A 21,246-nucleotide genomic window follows, 5' to 3' on the forward strand; every position below is an offset into this window, starting at 1 on the left:
CTTTGGCACGTCACCCTCCTAACCTTCAATTAAATTTCCTTATGGAGAAGACATTTTAATTCATATCCATCGTTATAATTTTATTTTTAATTCAAGTTTCTTAATTTTAAATACCATAAATCGTGGATCATTTTAACTTTGAGATTCACATGGTTAAAAAGGTTTTTACTAGTGCAATGAGTTTTTACTAGTGTAAAATATTCGAAAATCGTAAGTATTATAATTTTGAGCGTTGTACATAATAACGAAACTTAGGTAAGTACCACTTTTGGGGATTTATTTAATAAATTTAATGTAAGATGGCTGCTCTTCTTTTTTTTTCCAGGGATGCTGAACAGAGGTCCTATGATAGCGGTGTTTGCTGGCAATTGAGCTTATTATCGTCAGTTAATATCGTAAGTATGGGTGTTGTATTTTTGTTTTATAGTTCAAACCCTGAATAAAAAGTTTTCTTCTATTTTAAGTGGAGTAAAAACAAAGGGACAACATTAAGCTTTTGTGAATGGGAGCAACTAACTCCTGGTGATAAATTACCTGTCCTACCTGCCTAGAGAGAGCTCTATCTATTCGGAGAGGATATGAGAATAAAAAATTCGAATAATAAAGAAAACAAAAGGAAATGTCTACCCTTAAGGCCACGTGTTTTCTATACCCTTTTATTCCAGGTTTCTGGGCTGTCCGTCCGTCGAAAGTAATTATCAATAAGTTTGGAGGTAAGTAATGAGTTAAAGTCAATAGCTCGTTTTACACCATATCAGTTTTATATTCTTTTATTTTTAGGTACCTCAGCACCGCGGAATGCCTGGTGCTCAACAGCGGATCCAACGAGGAGCAGAGGAGTCGGGATCGGTGGTCCAAATATCGTTAGCGATGCTGGCAAAAGTGTTTGGTGCTGTATTACTTCCTTTTGTTCAACAGTTATTGAGGTTTTTTTTTTTAAATGCAATAAAGGCAATGAATAGTTTTAAAATTTTGTTTTGTGATATGCGGGTATTATTACACCGATTGTATTTAACGTTGGTAAAAACTTTTACTATTTTCTTATTGCCCGATCCACTTCCTGCTGCCAAGAACTCCAGAAATAAAAAGAAAGAACCTTGAAAATTTTACATGGCTTATTGTCTCCCTATTTCCAATATGTTTTCCACATTTAAAATTTCCCTTTTTGAAATGACAGGATAAACAAACCATATGTCACTTGGTGTGACAGACAAAATTATATGAGTTTCTGTATGTGGCGTATAGATGGCGTGAGTACGCACATGACACTAATCTTGTATTATTGTACCCATGGCACCATGGTATAATAATAGAAGGTAACAGCAAGTGTTTTTGTACAAAAAACGATACAACAACCACATAGAAATTTGTTGTTGTAAGTTCTACTAGTGTCAACTCATTTGACAGAAAAATGTAAACAAACAAATTATCATCAAATTATTTTTATTTTGAAAATGAAATATTTTCGAATCCTCAAAATAAAAATTGAAAAACATGAATGAAAATCTATCAAATTTATATTTCTATCTATTCCACATCTTTCCTATAAGTCAGTAGTCACACGGCAAATTTTGTGGTAAAGTAAATTGAGTTTATTGGCGAAAGAGGTGAGAGGAATAAAAGGGGGTACATACATACTTGTACTCCGCAATTCTCTTTTGTTTCGTTATTCGCTGTAAACAACTGAAGTTGGCTGCAGAAAAGTTTTGCATTTTCTTTCATTTTATGTTTTCTGTCGGCAAACAAACGCCACGGCAGTTAATAAAATTAAAACCTTTTGCGAGGAAAAAAACACATAATATGTCTGTCTGGGTTATTTGCGTGTCTAAAAAACAATGCAATTTTTAAAGAAATTGAGAAGAAAATTTGTCATGAAATTTTGCACGTGTGACTACTGACTAATTGAGCCATTGCCATATATATGTGTAACACATATGAAAATGCTGGGTATAGCGAGTTATTCCTTGAAGAAAGATTTGCTTCCTCAAACTTTCCCAGTAGGCAGATTGAGTAAATTGAATACAGGAGCACATTTAATAAAGAACAATTTTAAATTGTATGCGTTCCCAATTTTCCTGCTGGGTGATTTTTAAAAACATAATTTGTCAAATTCATATTGACACTAGTATTGCATTGGAATCAAATCAGCTGGGATTTGCTGTTACTTTTTATAATTGTACCATGCCATGGCACAATGAATAGGTAGTCCATTTAGAACAGCTGATGGCTTGATTAGCTGTCAAAGTGTGTAATTTCTACTTGAATTGGATGTGCAATGCTCCCAAGTTTTTGAAATATTATATGGAAAAATTTGACAGATAATCGAGACAAAAACAAAGTTTTTTGTTTTGATACATCACCTTATTGTTGCATCATGATTGTACCATTCGCTTCTTACACGACCTGTTTAATGGTACGTATACATTGAAAAGGAACAAAACGACCAAGGTATATTTAATAAGGTAGCCGCATCGGCCCAGCTGTTGGACAAATAAATGTCAAAAATGTTGTTGTAATGTTGAACCAAAAAATTAAAAAACAAAATTATGAATGAAAATCTCCGAATTTCGAAGAGCTTTTTTGGCAATACTTTTATTAACATTTTCTACAAGAATTTGTGTAAAAAAATTTTGTCAATCTGTTTGTTTTGGCAAAATATTTTTGACATATCAAAATACAACAACCGATGTTTGTTGTAGAAATTCGCCGATGCGGAGTGGGAAACGTTCCGATCGTTCGTTTTACGAGGTAGTTCCTTTGAACCAGATGCGGCAATTTTTATTTGGTGCAAAAAAGAGCGAATTTTGCAAAAAATAGAAAGTCGCGTATATAATAAGAATAAAGTGTAATCGATTTGCATTGTTCATCGTCGTATTAACGTCTACATTACTTTATGTTTTTCCTCGTTTAAAGAGCATTTTTTTACATTTCTAAGGACGTCAATCTTTGCAACAAAAATTGATGTTCTTGTAATCGCCTTCCAATTGCTTTGTTAATTCCTTGCATACACTTACATTGTCCTGGCATATATTTTGTATATTTTGGGACGCTGTTAGGAGAAGTATAAAAATAAGTGTGGCGTATGTTGACTGCGCTTTTGGCAATAAGTGCAGTTTTAAGACAAACACTAAAAACAACTGAAAGGCGTGGCATTGAAATTCCTGCAAAAAATATAAAAGGGTCGGAATTGGTCAAGCTAAATACTGCATATTGGCTTTTTGCACATAAACACAATTCAGTGGACCAGCTTAGCAGCATCAACATAGCCATGAGTACCGGCCAGCAAAGTCCACCTACTGCGGAATGTGCTGAAGGTGGTCTAAATAATAGCACATCTATAATGTAAGACTATTAATTAGCATTGCAACAGCCTGTAATAATTGTTGTGCATATCTCTCTATTCTTCATTCCAGATCATTTAAGCCGGGAGACAAACACTGTTGTCATGACATCAGTACCAAAAATGTTAAAATTGTTGCAAATCCCGGTTTGCATGACCACGGTTCCTCCAAAGTAAAATTGAAAAATTTCGTAGATTACAAATGGGAAGTGAAGAATTATCCAGGTCACTTGATTGCAGTTCACCTCGACGGGAAATATATAGCATATGTTATATACGGTAAGCTAGGTTTTCTTTATATCAAATGAATAGTTGATATAATTTTAGTTGGGGGAAACCCCCATCTATTGTGTTGCTACATAATGGCAAAAAACATCAAGGGATCTGAAATACTATTGGAATTGCTATTTATAGTTTTTATATCATTAATTGATTAAATTTGATTTAATATTTGATTAAAATTCAGTTTAAATAAACATTTCGCTAGGATTCTATAAATTGAAATTCTTCGTAGACAGCAGGCCTTCGGCCGGGAAATTAAGACTTTCTACTTTAAACAGGTGTAGAATTCGGATATGCGATCAACATTTTATTTTTTAACATGATTTTCTTCACAGCCTTCATCTGTTTATAAATGGCAAAAATATAAACATATGAGGACTATATCTGGAAGTTACCCATAAAAATCGTATATTTTCGTAATCAGAGAATCCGTCATAAGTTCCTAATATCAACAAAAACCAACTAATTTTCGCATTGCACTTAGAACTATATATATGTGATGAATATATTCCAAATTGTTCTTTCTATCATTTTCAGTTAACAATAAAGTTTCTCGCATGGAAGGTATGGTCCGAGTTGTGAATACCGCTAAAGGATTAAGGGCTTTAATTAAAGGAATGACTGGTGAAGTCTTAGATTTACAATTTGCCCACATTGAAAAGGAGCATATTCTTGCTTCTATTGACGCCAGCGCATTGTATGTTCATAAAATCGATTTACTGGAGGGGTCATTATTGTGCAATTTAGTAGTAAAGATTGAAGACCCATTATCGAATTATTCCCCTAAATATGATAAAATATCTTGGTGTCCATTCATTGAAGTGGCTGTCGATGACGACGAGGATAGCCAATTGCTGGTTTGGGCTCGTGGCTCCGTATTTCAATGCTTCAATATAAACATTATCGTTGCTGAACATGGGGTATGTTGATAGATATTCTAGGACATTTATGAATGATTCGCTGTGTTCTAATTGTGTTTACTTGCAGTTTGGAAAACTCCAATCGAAAGATTTGAAATCCGGTTATTTGAAACATTCTGATGAAACTATTACAATAACCTGGGTGGCATTGTCCCCGGATGGATCAACGCTGGGTGTTGGCAGCACAGACGGTGTTATAAGATTCTACCAGGTGTATATACATGACAAGGACCCGAGGTGCTTACACGCTTGGAAACCACATAATGGGAAACCGGTATCGTCGTTCTTTTTCTTAGACAATTTAACAAAAAATAATGCAGCGTAAGTTATAGCTTTGGTAAGTTTAAATATTTTCTATGATTGGTTGGTTATTTATAGGCCATATTGGAAGTTTGCAATTACCGGTGCAGAAAACAACACCGAATTCAAAGTATGGGATTGCGGTACTTGGGATTGCCTGCAGACCATCAACATAGGAAGTTCGACAGGAAAACCATTAAATTTCATTGCCGAGATAGATCGTACAGCGTCGTACTTGGTCCTATCCAACTACGATACACGTTCTTGCTACGTCATGCAAATAATAAATGCAAACAATTTAATATCTGCTCTTAATGGGAATGTAATGAGTGGTGAAAGTTCAATAAACAAGGATAATAGCAGTAATAGTCTCGCTTCGGCATCGTCCAATTCAAATTGCCGAAGTGCTGAAGGCGGTGCAGTTGCTACATCTTCCAATGTCTATGTGAAGAGCATTTCCGAATTTCCCCTGAGTTCTGGAATTTTGTCGTTTTCTATTGTTGATGCCGCTGTTCGTCGCTACAAATGTGCTAATGATAACTACATGTGCGACGAATTGGATGACTATGACGAGGACACATCGTCCTTATATTGTGTTGTGGTTCACATGTATATTGTGCAGTCCAAAAGTATGCAAGAGTGTCACATTTTATACCAACCTCCTGTGCAGGAAAATACTGAAATAAAAAGTACAATATCTAGTGAAGGATCTGCACAAAAGAGAGAACAGGATAACAAAAATCTCAACAATGATAGTGATGAGAGCGAACATATCGATAATGAAAGCGTACACCCTGACGACACAGGGAAATCAGACGAAATGGGCAATGTCAAGAATGTCCATTTGAAAACAAAAGATGACACCGCTTCTTCGAATGAGAAGAATGCATTGGAACTATTATTGGGCATAACAAATATATCGAACAGCAGCGTCAGCAGCAATAGTCACGCTAACTTGGTTTCAAATACTAGTGGCTCGAACGTCGTTTCTGTGGCAGCAGCTGCAGCGGCAGCCCCCAGTGTCATAGCAACAGAAAATATTGCCGATTCTCGAAATCCATCACCTAATGTATCAGCAAATGTTCCGACTAAAACCTATCCCCAGGTCAATTTAATGACCCCGGATGCTTTTACATCATCGTCGTCTACAAACGGTACAGACATGTTTTTTAGTAGAAAAATGAAGAATTCTTATTTTAATTTCTCTTCTAGAGCGAAAAACTCCCGAAAATGTAAGCAGTGAAGTTCTTAATACAATTTTAATGTTAGCCGCTGTAACTGGACAAAATCCTGCGGCTCCCCCGAAACCAGAAAATATGAATTTATTAAATCTGGTTAATAGCAGTTTGATAGAAGGCCAGGAACAACAAAAAGTTCAAATGAAGCGAGATATGGAATATCAGGAAAAGTTTAGAGGTAGGGCATGCTTAAAAAATATCTGACAAAAAGATGGACCGAATGTAATTTAAATTTGTTTCGCAAAGCTATTGATAGAAATCCAGGACGCAGCATTGGCGAAAATTTGACCAGTGGAGGTTCAAGTCCTAGTCGTGAGGTGCAGGAAATAATGTCATTACAGGACTATGATAAAAGCTCTTTCAGTGGGGATGAACTTTTGGAGGGCAACAATGAAAACGACAATGTAAATGAAACGGATGTTGCTGATACAGAAGAAACCAATGTCGAGGAAATGCAAGGTGAATAGTGCTACAGTGTAGGTAGATAATGTCATTTTAGAAATGTTCTTTATGCTTATATAGATAAGGAGATGCCAACTTCAAGTGCTAAAACGAATTGGCCAAAGGTGCCAGATGTGCCCAAAGTAACCACAAATAAACATTCTGCAGAACTCCAAAATGCTGCAAATTTAATATCACAAGCAGTCAACGCATCATCTATGTCGAATCTGAGTAGCAGCCATATAGCGCCAACCCTAGGAACCACTTCTTGCAGCAATATAATGGCCAACGATAATGTCGACAATGTCGGAGGAACAGATTTAGGAGAAATTAATATGAAAATGAATGAACTAATTGGTATGTTAAAACAAAATAATATATTCTATGCGCATCATTGTCATTTTACAACTAAACATCTCTAGATTTGGTAAAAATGCAGTCGGTTCAAATTAATAATCTTCAGATGGAAATTGCCGATATGAAGAAGACAGGTCCTGCAATTGCTCAAAAAAATATGACCGAACTTGGCTTTAAGGTGGAAATGCAATTGTCCAAAATGATGGAAACATATTTAATGCGGTACGAAACTGAACATAATCGGAAACTATCCACGTTTCTAATGGGACGGTAAGTAAAAAAAAGAAAATGTTTTGCAGAAACTATTTATTTATCACATGTCTTCTCAGTGATGTTCAAAATCGCGAATTGCGCGACAGTATCATGCAGATTATGAACCAGTATGTCCTCACCCAATTCGGAGAAATGATCTCCAAGGTGTTGTCCATAGAAATTCAACGGCAGCTAGCTCCAATATTGGCAGCGAAAATGGACAATTTGCAACAGCAAATCCAGTTGGATGCGGCACAGAAATTGAAGTCGTTCGATATGATGATTAAAGAAAATATAGCACAGGCTTGCAAGAGCAAAGTAAGTTCTTCGAGGGTGATTCGCTCCCTGCCATGGAAATAGTGCTAATAATATAATATTTCGCTTTATTACAGAGTATTATTGATGCGTTTGGCAAATCAGTATTAGTCGGTGTACAAAGCAGTCTGCAAGCTGCGTTTGTCGAGTCAATGTCCAGTACATTGATTCCAGCCTATGAGAAATCTTCGCAGAATATGTTCAAGCAATTACACGAAGCATTCTCCGTGGGAATTAAAGAATGTAGGTGACGCTACCATAACAGTTATAATTGTAAATGTTTAATTTTCGTTTATTTGTGTAGTCATGGAACAGTTCGATACATACTTGCAACAACTACAACCAATGCATGATACAACCGAGGAAATTATTAACAAATTTTCAACTTTCCGACAACATTTGGACTCAATCCTCATCAAACATAGAAATAGTGTTCAGGAAGCAATGTTGGACACTCGCAAAGACATGAAGAGTATGCAATTGTTGTTAACACGTCAAATTCAGGAAAATATTCGAACCGAGGTATTGACGTTGTATGTGGCAGCACATACTCGACGTGCACTAATTTGTTTGATCTTTTTCGCAGATACGCAAATCATTTGAAAGCCAAGCTGCAGTAATTCGTTCGCAAGCGAATACACCCGCACCTATGTATGACATGAAGGAGACAATTAAACACCTTTTACTTCAAGGTCAAATCAACAAGGCCTTCAATCAAGCATTGCTGGGTAATGACTTGAGTCTGGTGGAGTATACCTTGAAGTGTGCCGATCACAATGCCGTCTTTACACCTGACTGCTGCCTAGAGCAAAAAGTGTTGTTATCTCTGATCCAACAGATTTCGGCAGACATGAGTAACCACAATGAAGTCAAACAAAAGTTCGTAGCCAAGCGAAAACGACCGTTATCTCAAACGCTAATTAATATTGATTTTCTGATTTTTTTAGTTATTTGGCAGAAGCGCTGTTGGCGATCAATCCCCATGACCCAATTACCAGGGAACATGCACCAAAAGTATTGCAAGAGTTATTCCGTAATTGCCAAATGTTCTTGATAAATTATCCGAAAAGTCCACAATGCAGCAACGTCCGAATGTTGATGAAGGCTGTTCAGGCATTCAAAGATCAATTCTAACCAAGATCTTTCTTCGGCCGACACAATCCTCCAAATCTCAGTAATACAAACACCCTGTCTAACTAATCATGGCTTTAGACATTTGTGAAGAATGTAATTCTTCTTATAAATGGTATGACCCTATATTGTATACATTACAAATCTTGTAGCGTTTCTAACATTCGCTATTTGATCTCTTATTCTAGTGCATTGTGTTAATCTCAGTACCTCCCAATTCCCTTCGCCCTTATCTTCCTCGACCATCATTTGTGTAATGTAATTCTTTAAAACGTTTTGTGGCCGATCATTTATGTTGACAACTTCTGCAAATCCTTGATGAATGAATATGTGCAAGACTTATAAAGCAATTTTTTGTGAACGCGGACATTCTATTAAATTAACTTTTTCTAATGTAATAATAATAAGTGTTTGTGGCGTAATTTATAGGATAAGTAAAAACACCATGGATGACGCTTGCAGGCAGACTTTTTAATACGACTGACTACCGTTTTTATATTAAAGAAATTATAATAGAATGAAATCGAATGTGGTTTTTTCTTTTTTAACATTATTTTATATATTTACATCATTTAAGTCTCTCGTAAATTTAATTTCCATATACATACAAAATAAATACAAAAATGTTCAAAAATATCTCATTTGTGTAAAAAGTGTATCAATAATGGCGGAAAAAAATTTATAAAATGCTTAAATTCCATGAAGTCTGTCTATTACTCAAAGTAAAAAAACCAAATATTTTTGAAATTTTTATTTTATCTAATTACGGAGTTACCTCGTTTCTTTTCTAGTTGCGACACAGCTGTATTTTTTAAAAAACATAATAGTGTACGCATCTTACCAGTGATTGAAAGCCGAAAATTTGGTGCCACAGTTAAGTAAGATTATAACAAACTGGTAGGACCCAGCAAATTAGTTCGTTATATTCATGGTAAGGCAAAACATAGGCTTAGCTTAACTGGTAGATTTGGTGTACTCTTTGATAATACTTAAGCTGTTTCTATTTTGTGTTTCAGGTTTGGGTAAAATTAAATTTTATGAGGATTGTCTTCGTTTAGTATTACGTGTATTAGTTTGCAAGTTCGTTATAACCAAATTAATATATATGAAAAAAAACTATGAAAAGTTCGCTATAAGAGTAAACATTGGTATGAAAGGAATCATATGACATCTAAAGAAAGCTAATCTGAGTTTTACGCCTATTTAGGAAAAAAGATAATTTTGGTAGTTGTTTTGATAATTTTGGTACTTTTTTGGTAGTTGTTTTGAATAATAGTTCAAAAACCAACAGGTGTTATTATGGTATGACACATTCGATGCTTTGAAAGTATACCAGAAGATATAATAATAAATAGAAAACTACTTTACAGCATTTCATTGTTTGCATGGGTTGTTTTCTTCATATTTGTGGTATGGACATTGGTTCCAAACGAGCTATGACATTCCGATAATCCATAATATAGTAATAAGTCTTGAAACACTCGGTCTTCATATTTTATTTGTTATTTATAAACAATTCAATTGTATTAATATATGACATTTTTTCATTTAACATATTCCAAAAGAAAGGCAGTTTCTTGTAGACACTGACAACCACAACCAGATGCACATACATTGTGTTTCTTTAAAAATTAAAAAAAAAACATCATTATCAAATTATGTTTATCGCATTATTTTGTAATACATACTTCAAACCATTGCTTCATATGCATAAAATGGCCACCGTGACCACATGATAGACAAGCATTGGCAGCTCCCTTAACTGGTATTCTACATAGGGTACAAAATAGAACGGGACGCTGACAAGGTCCACAGGCCGGGGTGCGTTTTGTTTTGTTGCATCCGGAACATTCAGTCACAAATTCAACCCCTTGTCGAGGACATTTCAACAGCACCGTGTGCTTCAGGATCTAGATAATGTATGTTTAGGACAAGGAAATCGAAAAAAAAAACAAATTTACTTACCAATGATCGCGTCGTTAACAATTGCCAGCCATAAAGAATTTCGGCATACAATTTCTTGAAATGATCAAACAGTGGTATTTTCGATCGCCTTATTAGTGACGAGGCCCACAATTCACTATTTGAGAATTTGCCATCGACACAGTCTAATGAATCCGACCACGAATTACTGCGCAACTGGATGGAGTTGGAGGCATTCTTGTTGGCATTTGAAGCATGAGAATCAATAGGAAGAACAGTATGATATGGCGATGTATTGGACGTAAGAATGGGTATTTTGCAGTGACCATGCACATTGCCACTTGGCACGCCATTATTACCAGCGATACCAATTTGTCCATTTGTTCCTCCGGGATGAAACAAGCATGCCAGTATAACGGATGTTTGTAGATCGCCTGCCGCCGCATAGTGCATTATAAGTGATTCCAAGAGAGCTTTCTTAAAAGGATCCTCATTGAGGACCATTTTACTCAGCTTTGTCCCACTCAATGGCACATTAGGCGTTGCAATCATTTCGGCCATTGTCCAAATGGGCAGAAGATCATAGCGTCCCTCATTCTCACAAACAAGGCGGTTCTTGCGACATGTCGCAATTATATCTGTTTTGTCTAGGGAGTACTCTGAGGCCATTGCTCGACTGATATTAAGCAATTTATTGCATTCATAGATTTGAACTATAGCCGTCGAATGATTGGCTTTTTGGATTGAACGATTCTTTGAGTGCTTTGAACTCATACGATCCTGAAGATAGAATGAGGCATTCGAATCACGATGTGCGTACAACATTGGTTGTTCACCCATGACATTACCCAACAGGCCACCTCCATTGGTGGCCCACAGTGTTCGTGGCGTAATATTTTGATGGCGAAGCGTTAGTCTTTTTGTATTGAGCGTTTGTGTGAAGCTGCATAACATTCCCACTGCATTAAAGGTGGCTGCTGATGTCCGGGGAAAGGGTATGCAAGCATCGTGTAGAGCTCCACTCAAAGCTCCTTCTAAACGAGGAGATTGCAAACGCACATGCGATTTCTCCGATCCTCCGCCTGACTGAAAGGAATACATGATTTTGTCGTTATATTTACGTATATTTCAAAATATATTACCTTCTTCATTGCAGCTACTAAGGCCCTAAGGCACTGCTCTAGGCATGTACGCGATTTTTTAACTCGTTGCAATGCATTCGTTCTAAGAACTTTCAGCATCAGCCTTGACAGATGTTCGTGCATTGTTGTACCTTCACAAAATTCAAACTCTGGACTGTTATTCGGACTGGGGTAATCCGTTGGAAATGTTATTTGTAGGACAGCCATGTGCCCACCTGCAGAAATGTTAAACATTGCAAAGCGTTTTATAGCATCAAGGGTATCCACCTCCACGTGAGGCATATTTGTGTTTAGCAGAGAGAATTCGTGATGAAGTGAACATGTAGGCTGGTCAGTCAACGATCGGGCAACTGCTGTTTCCTCTCTATATCTGTGTGTAGACGAGCGTGAAGATGTCGCCATTAGTGTTGGTGATCTCGATATGATTGTGTTGTGTACGATTTCTGCCGTTTCTACTGGCAGCGACACAGCAACTGGTTGTGATCGGAACACCGGTACTCTTTGGAAGGAAGAACAATAAGGAGGTTGGAATTTAGTCGGCGTACCGACACGAGATTGTGTGTTAAGGTCGTAATTTTCATTGGAATCATTTTCAGGTTCACAATGTTTTAACATTTTATCATCAATTTTCCATACTCGCAATGTCCGATCCCGTGACCATGTTACTAATTCCTGAAACAATTTAATTCTAATAATCCCAATTCGCATTAAATTCAAGGAAAAAAACATTACAATTTCCATTTGACTTTCACGATTTGGACGCCATGCAAAGTCCAATATAACATCAGTGTGGCCAACAAAGGAACAAACGGGATCGTTTTGTTTGCTGTTACTCCACAATAGAAGGCTATTGTCACCTCGGCCCAAATGAGGCACAACAATGCTGACAAGTCCATTGCCAATAGGCTGAAAAGTATTTGCAACATAAAACGTGGACATATATATTTCCCACTTAAACGTCTTACCGTGTACCTAGCTCTCCATACCGGTGATGTTGTAGTTATTATTTTTTCTGCTCTTCGTGGATTGTTTATGTCGAAATACTTAACAGTACCATCTTGACTTGCTGTAGCCAAACATGTTTCTCTTCGATGGCTCCAATTAATACCATGAACCCTAAATATTGAAAAGAAGACAATTTTAAATCATTTTTGGGTACCCAGTAATGCAATACAAACGATATACCGATTTTGATGAGCGGTAATGTAATGTATGGGACATGAACCCTTCCGAATATCCCAAATTCGTAAATCACCATCGTGGGCAGCCGCTAACAAATTTCCCGAGACCCTATTGAAGCCAACTTGTGTAGCACCAGCTTTTATATGTGTTTATTTAAATATCGGAATATCGGGATGGATATATGTATTGTCATTTATATTATAAAGTAACTTATAATCTGAAGAAGCTTTTATCTCAATGTGTACTTACACATGCACACAGCACTAAAAGACAACGTTGGCTTTCTGGAATCCCGTAAATCCCAAATGTGGGAAAATGTATCAATAGAACAACTTACGAGCAGGTTCGCATTTTTACCATGCCAATCGATATCGGTCACCATGCGTGTATGACCTCGTAGGGAATGGATATATCTGGGTTCGGCAGCACCCCAAGTTACTACATCTATGTGCTGACTGGTCTATTAATGGAAAATTACATCAATTCAAATATGTTTTTTCCAGGGCGTTAACATTTTACCGCTATGGCACAAGATTCCTTGCTTTCGGGACATATTGCGAATTCTGCAGCAGATACTTCATATTTAGAGTTTGTATTGTATTTCCTTAAACAAACTTCATCGTCATCTTCACCGAGACGTTGTAGAGCCAGATGACGTCTTCCTGCTAAAAGTATCCATTGCCCTGTGTAGTCGACCGTCATTGCAGTGGCCTGCGACTCCCGATGTTCATACACCCTATCACTTTGTCGGATATAGTTGGATTGTTCATTACCGCCACCGCGGTCTGGAGCTCGCAGCGTTTCATTGCTCGGCATCAGGTATTATTATATTATATTGGATGCAAGTTAGGATGTTAGTATCTTGACAATATGTTGATAAACACTCTGGACTGGACTTACAAAGAAGCTCACATCTAACACAATATATATAAGGAGATATATATATTACATATATATGCCAAACAACTAACTACTGGGTCCGTCAAACAAATTATTGCCGCCGTTTCTTAAAGTTTTGACGGCGTTGCGGAATTGAACGAAAAAGCTTTAAAATGTAACAGATAAAGCCAGAATCAAAACAAACAAGGATTAGGCTTAGTCTTTCTTAGGTCGAAAATCGGACGAATCGGGGAATCAAAACAAATAAATTCTTTGAAATGAGTCAAACGAAACTATTTCTCTACGAATCAAAGGTGACAGAAAGGTGAGAGAACGGAAGAAGCACCCGTGCGGAAACCAAGTATCACCATAAGCTGCACTTGATATAGGGAGACAACAGCTGCGATATAGGGAGACAACAGCAAATGTATTATGTAGAACGAAATTAAAACAAAATAAAATGCACATCGGCCGACTGCTTGTGTTGTGTAGAAAGATACTTGGAAGAAAAGAAAATCAACTGTTAATAGGTGTGTCTGGTTACTTTTCCAGCAACATTTACTCAGTAATTTATTTGGTATGTTCCCCGGGAACATTTAGGCTTCCTGTATCAATACATTGCCCTCTTTCTGGAATTTGCCTAAAAATATAAAGAACTAGTTTCTAATTTAATGAAACTTTGCATTACTTACGAATTTTCTTCCACTTTCTGTAATTTTTATACAACATAACATGAAATTGAACTTTGTAAGTTAAAAAAGTGTTTTGAATAATTTTTGTGTTTGGATGAGTTTGAAAAATCTTACTGCATAAAATTTTTTCAGTAAACTCCAGGGGGGTTACTCTGTATTGCGTTGCGAAAGCAAGTGCGATGCGAAAGCTAAATGCGTGAGGAGTACAATTTGGTACTCTGTAACGTTCACGCAAACGCATTCGCAAACAAAATTGAAAATATGGCAACACTGTCGCCACAAAGTCAACAATAACGAAGAATGACAAAAGGAAACGTCAAAAAATTGTTAATGAAAACATATTGTTACGTTCTTGGACTTTACTTAATCCCGTGTAGACGTTGTTTTATTTCCCGATACAGTTCGTACCAAATAAAACGCGGGTTCTTTCTGATTACGATTATTATAATGAGTTTATTGACACAACTTTACTTTGCACGTTACTTTACAGTTTTACGTTACTTGACGGTTTCAATTCGCGATCTGATTCACAACTGACTCACTGCCTTTCCATTTCCCCTATTTATATGAGCCTTGCTTGTAGCTACAGAAGTTTCTAGACGATCTGGTAACACCTAGATCACGAACAATCTACCAATGCAACAAACACACATACAAACTTACATTGAGTAAACAATAACAACAACACATACAAATTTACATTGAGCAAACAATAACAACAACACATACAAACTTACATTGAGTAAACAATAACAACAACACATATACAGGTGAGGGGGTAACAAAGAAAGAGGAATTAAGCGATCATCAATGATGACGTTTAACAAGAATTGTACGTCAATAACAAAATAGAAAATAAAAGAGGAAATGGAAGGATGTAGAAAAATCTATACAGTAGTTGTTGTTGTGAAGTTATTCAAATAAACTGCGTAGTAGAAATTTACGTTACAATTCAAATTCTTAAATTAACGGAATTCATCTAAAGTAACTTAAATCTAAATTTATATTCGTAACAATATTTTTGTGTGGTACGAGTGTTTTTTTTTAAACCAAAATGATGAACGAATTAAAAAAAAAATATGAGATCTATCAAATATACTCTCCCTAAGTGACCACGGGTATGAAAATATAAGTTCGAATTATGTGACAAATGTTTTCAAATATTTAATTTTTATAGATTTATATAAAATGTCTCAATAAAGATTCGTTTATGTATTTTTTAAACGCTCGTCGTTTCAAATAGATCCACAACAATTCCAACTCCAATAAAAGAGGCCGCTGCTTTGAAATTGCTTGGACAAGGTGGTTATCAACACCAACCTATAAATAGGCACACATAGTTTCACATTTTATATAAAAAAATAATATATTACTTTTTCCAACCACCGACATCTTTTACAGGAGGTCAATTTGAATTGAGGTCATCAGACAGTTTTGTCCACAAATTGTTGGCGCGCTGTTTCGCATTTGAACTCTGCAACTGTCCCTTTGCCAAATCACTGTGTTGCCCCATAAAATCTACTGAAGTTAGGAACTGACGTTGCTGAGTCTGTAACTGTGACTTTTTTGCCTTTTACTTAAAATAATTTACAATTTATATATAAATAAAACCTTTAATGGAGCTTACTTATATGTTTCGCTTCCTTTGCGTTTGCTATTTTGTTAACGCAAGATATTTGCGCTTAACGAACGAGTTTGACATGCGTTTTCGTATTACAGAGTGCGGTGATGCCACATTTGCGTAAAGTAAATGCGAAAGGAGATACGAAAACGAATTAGAGAGTACCAATTACGCGATGCGTTACAATTTTTCTCACGCATCGCAATACAGAGTAGCCCCCCAGTACGTTTGTTGTTGTTGAACTGTCAAACTTGCTCTCTCACTCGACTCTCTTTTACTAGATTTTTGGGTAAACAGACAACATTTAGTAACAATTGTTACCAAATATCGAGTTAACAGACACAGCTAATATTTCAAAATTCGTAGAGTGAACGACCGGAAGTATTTTTGGGTTGAAAATTGCTAACTATTTTTTGATAGGCAAGATTTAGGTATTATAGATGAACTCGGCGCGCTTCGCAGTACCTGCAGAATTATTCAGCTAAAAATTTCATGTACATTAGGATGTCAGAATATATGAAAAGTTGTTATGGACTTTACCTTTTAATAAAATTTTGATAGTAACTTTAAAATATTTATTGCAATGCTTTAGGGTATACAATGTTTTTAGTTTTCCCTTCAGAAGAGTACACAAATAAACCGGTAGATCTCCCTACGAGCATGCCACGTAAAGTTGACCATGGGAAAAGCACGGATTTGCTAAATTTTTCCGCATACTTGTAGGGTTCGCCCTTGAGCTTTATTTATCGTCATGGCGAATGCTAAACGAATGGGAAACTGTAATGTTTTAAAATGAAAGGGTATTTCTGTTGTTATTAGGGGAATTCGGGGCAGAAATACATCGCTATTACAAGGGAATACATGATACAAGGCTTGCAGTATGGTATAGTCGCTTTTTTAAACTGAATTTTAAACTGAAATTTTAGAATAACTGGAACATGTTCTATAGTTTGCTGTTCTCAATGAAATAAGATATCAATGATCTGATTAATTTATTTAAATCACATTGAGAACCAGTACCAAAAATTAAATTTTTCACGAAATTTACTTTTTTCGGTTGAAGTTTAAAAATATATTTTTTTTTTGTTTTACGGGTGTAATTTAAACGTTATAACTAAAGCATTTAAATATGAACTAAAAATCAAATAATATGCGCGATAGCACCACATAATCACCAATTTAGGAAAAAACTAGACATTTCTTCGGTAAACACAAGTGCAAGTAATGTGGCATACCTTGAGTCTGCATGAAAAAAAGCCAGCACTAGACAAAATCGCATTACTATTTGAAACATTTGTACTCTACGAGAGTCTACCATGATAAAAAACAAAGGCTATGAATTTTAACAACTTCTCCATTCAAAAATTAAATATTGCCATGTGTAGACATTATTACATAAGAAAAATTAAAGTTCCGTTAAAAATCTTAAGAGACATAAATCTCGAGCTAATTCGCATTCATTAAAAACAATAAATTACATAAGATATCAATTGGAAGTGAAAATTATACTATACAACATTAACATCATGTGGTATACCACATTACCTGCACTTTTTTAAAAATCACTTTTAATTGAATTTCAAATATTTGCTCAAATATCTCATAAATTGTTACAATAATATTATTTTTAAATTGATACATGGAAAGACAACATATGTAGCATGTTAAGTGTAAAATTTCAATTTAATAGGATAAAAAATAAAAATTTGGCAAAAAAATGGGTATACCACATTTGCATCACCTCCTATAATAGCACGGTCAGTATCAGCGTCTTGTAGAGTGTGAGTTTGGTCTGGCGGGAGGTGGCCTTGCTTTTCTACACACAGAAAAAAAAATCATTGTAAAATCAGGTTGATTCAACATTTTTTCCTAACGATTTTGCTTCGTTCATGTTGACTCAACATGATTTTAAAGTAAAATTAAAATAAACATTTTTCTCTTAAAAATAACACGAAATCATATTAATTTAACTGTGTTGTTCTAGTTGAACTAATGTGATTATAATTTTGAAATAACGTGAAATTCTTATTAACACGAATTCATGCTGAATTAATACGAATTTAATGTTGAGTCGGACGGGCCGACTATAGGATACCCTTCACCACTATGGGTATATTAAACAGCATTATTAACATGAAATTGGATGAAATAAAATATGTGATATTTATCTAAATGTGAATCGGACTAGATCTATCCATAAACATGTCATTCGTTTGGGACAAAAGTATGAAAATCGACTTCTAAAAAACGTAACTACGTTATTCTAGGCTCAATTTTGTACGTTGTGCAAAATTTGATGTCAATCTGACAAACATCACGAGTTTGATGTACAATTTACTTAAAATCGGACGAAAATATATATGGAAGCTATACCCAAATATGAAACGATTTCAACGAAACTTGCCAAAGGTTAAGTTATACTAATTTCGGTACGTTTAGTTCCTATCAACCATATATTGGTTTCTTGGTGCGTCAATTACTTCATATCAGCTATATCTAAATCTCAACCGATTTTTCGAAACTTGGCACACAAAATTCTGGACTAAATTCAGTACGTTATGCAACATAAGAACTTTGGCACATTATTTAAATTAAATCGGACGAAAAAATATATATCTAGATCTGAACCGATTTTCACGAAACTTGGCAGACATCGCTCTAGGCTCAATTCAATATGGCATGCCAAATTTCGTGCAAATGGGAAGATATATAGGGACTTTGGTGCACCATTTACATGAAATCGGACGAAACTATATATGGAAGCTATATCTAAATATGGGCCGATTTTCATGAAACTTGGCAGACAACATTCTAGGCTCAATTCAGTACGTTATGCCAAATTTCGTACATTTCGTACGAACGATATATAGGGACTTTGGTGCACCATTTACCTTAAATCGGTTGAAACTATATATGGGAGCTATATCTAAATCTGAACCGATTTTCTCGAAACTTGGCACACATCATTCTGGACCTAATTCAGTAATCTGTGCCAAATTTCATGCAAATCGAAAGATATAGATGGACTTTGGTGCCCCATTTACCTTAAATCGGACGAAACTATATATATGGGAGCTATATCTAAATCTGAACCGATTTTCTCGAAACTTGGCACACATCATTCTTCACCTAATTCAGTACGCTATGCCAAAACTTGTACAAATCGGAAGATTTTCAGGGACTTTTGTGCACCATTTACCAAAAATTGGGCGAAACTATATATGGGAGCTATATCTAAATCTGAACCGATTTTTCGAAACTTGGCACACATCATTCTGGACATAATTCAGTACGCTGTGCCGAAATTCGTGCAAATCGAAAGATTTTAAGAGTATTTTGTGCACCATTTACCAAAAATCGGACAAAAATGTATATGGGTGCTATATCTAAATCAGAACCGATTTTCCCAATTTCAATAGGGTTCGTCCTTGAGCCAAATAAATAAGCTGTACCAAATTTCAGTCAAATCGGATTAAAAATTCGACCTGTACTTTGTTTACAATTTAACATCAACAGACAGACGGACAGTATTCTATGCATATTCTCAAAAGTGTCTATCTCGTTTATTTTTGCCTGTTACAAACATATGCACAAAGACATAATACCCTGTACCACAGTGTGGTGAAGGGTATAATACAGGGCTGTCCACACTAATACATTCAAGTTTTGTGATCGTATTTGTTTCAAATAAAAAAAAAATCAAAAGTTCTGTTTCTTTGTCATAAACTGAGAGAAATTTTGTAAAAATATTATTTTAAAATTTTAAGGAAGAAAAATATGTTATATTCAATGCAAATATGGTTGTTGATGATACATTTTCCCATATATAGATATATTTGTTTCTTTTTCGCCCTCCCGCTATAGTATTGGTCACATCTTTCGACTTATTCAGAACTAATGTTTGCCGAAAATATCGAAAAGGAATGAATGACAATTTTGAAATTATTTTTGATTTTCAAAATTTTCTCTTTTATAATTGTATGTGTGAGCAATTTGACATACACCGACAGCCCATGGGACCTATTTTGGGCACTGCTGGTATAATAACATGAAGACATGATGAAATGATACGAAAACCGCATTGAATTGGAATTTCATGTTGAAATAACATTTGCTCATGTTGAAATGATATGTATATTATGGTTATTTATTTATTATTTTCTTTTGTAAAATTTAAGTTTTTATAAAGTTTATACAAATATTTGTTTCGTATACATATCATGGTATAATTATTACAAGGTAGGGCACAGCTATCAACTGATTACAATTTTTTCTCAAGGTGGCTTGTTCCATCAAATCAAAATACATATTTTGCGTATGTATGTGTATTGTTTAAATTGTTATTGTTATTATTTAAATAAATTCAAAATAAATTGAAATTTAATTGAAATGAAAATTATGCTTTTAACATGTTCGTCTGGAACTTTGTTATGGATGAAACAAACATTTGATGGTATTCCCTACTGGATTTTGGAAAGAAATCATAACCTTTCATTCATTTTTCGCGTTTTTAGTTTTGTATTGAAAAAATGTCAAATAAACACAAACATGTTGCGTATAGGAAGTGATGCAAATGTGGTATAGGTTGGTAATGTGGTATAGTCACTTTTTTTGTAAACTGAAAATTTTAGAATAACTGAAACATGTTTTATAGTTTGCTGTTCTCAAAAAAATAAGATAGCAATGATCTGTTTAATTTATTTAACTTACGTTGAGAATCAGTAGCAAAAATTAAATTTTTCATGAAATTGACTTTTTTCGGTTGAAGTGTAAAAATAATTTTTTGTTTTACAGATTTATTTTAATCTTTATTATGAAAGCATTAAAATAATCAGTAAGTACTAAAAATCAAATAATAAACGCGATTGCACCACATATTTACCAATTTAGAAAAAAAAACTAGACAATTTTTCGGGGAACACAAGTGCAGGTAATGTGGTATACCTTGAGTCTGTATGAAAAAAAGCCAGCACAAGACAAAATTTCATTACTATTTGAAACATTTGTCCTCTACGAGAGCCTACCATGAATCATAAGGAAGGGAAACAAAGGCCATGGGATTTAAACTACTTCTCCGTACGAAAATTAAATATTGCCATGTGTAGACATTATATAATAAAAATTAATGTTCCACTCAACGTATCCGTTAAAAATCTTAACAGACATAAATCTCGAGCTAATTCACATTCATTAAAAACAATAAATTGTATAAGATATCAATTGGTAGTGAA

General features: G+C 35.1%; 3 protein-coding genes across 3 annotated transcripts in view; 1 reads left to right on the top strand and 2 right to left on the bottom strand.

Moving 5' to 3' along the window:
• Nucleotides 1-21,246, bottom strand: part of LOC133331800 (embryonic polarity protein dorsal-like) — a 199,983-nt gene that overhangs the window by 163,295 nt on the left and 15,442 nt on the right. The window lies entirely within an intron of this gene.
• On the top strand, nt 3,262-8,615 carry LOC133331796 (enhancer of mRNA-decapping protein 4 homolog). The gene is given in 14 exon segments (XM_061540167.1): nt 3,262-3,342; nt 3,414-3,619; nt 4,160-4,542; nt 4,610-4,863; nt 4,921-5,996; nt 6,055-6,258; nt 6,327-6,556; nt 6,611-6,878; nt 6,944-7,148; nt 7,208-7,448; nt 7,523-7,688; nt 7,750-7,967; nt 8,032-8,324; nt 8,393-8,615. Coding segments are annotated over 14 exon segments (4,005 nt in total). The 5' UTR covers nt 3,262-3,268; the 3' UTR covers nt 8,580-8,615.
• Nucleotides 10,121-13,639, bottom strand: LOC133331791 (GATOR2 complex protein Wdr59). The gene is made up of 9 exons (XM_061540163.1): nt 13,343-13,639; nt 13,073-13,283; nt 12,827-12,959; nt 12,607-12,757; nt 12,374-12,547; nt 11,642-12,313; nt 10,542-11,585; nt 10,265-10,486; nt 10,121-10,198 (listed from the first exon to the last, which is right to left on the bottom strand). Exons 1-9 carry the CDS (start codon nt 13,637-13,639, stop codon nt 10,121-10,123), a joined length of 2,982 nt encoding a protein of 993 aa, XP_061396147.1.

This window comes from Musca vetustissima, unplaced genomic scaffold (assembly GCF_032173495.1).
Source record: "Musca vetustissima isolate MV318-11 ecotype Yass unplaced genomic scaffold, APGP_CSIRO_Mvet_v1 utg1603, whole genome shotgun sequence".
Classification (NCBI taxonomy): Eukaryota; Metazoa; Arthropoda; class Insecta; order Diptera; family Muscidae; genus Musca; species Musca vetustissima.

Excerpts from the sequence above, each read along its gene's own strand:
- LOC133331791 (XM_061540163.1), bottom strand. The coding sequence starts at position 13,639 with ATGCCGAGCAATGAAACGCTGCGAGCTCCAGACCGCGGTGGCGGTAAT. Across the intron at positions 12,758-12,826 it reads ATTACCGCTCATCAAAATCG|GGTTCATGGTATTAATTGGA; the intron begins GTATATCGTTTG and ends TTCAATATTTAG. Across the intron at positions 12,548-12,606 it reads TATGGAGAGCTAGGTACACG|CCTATTGGCAATGGACTTGT; the intron begins GTAAGACGTTTA and ends AATACTTTTCAG.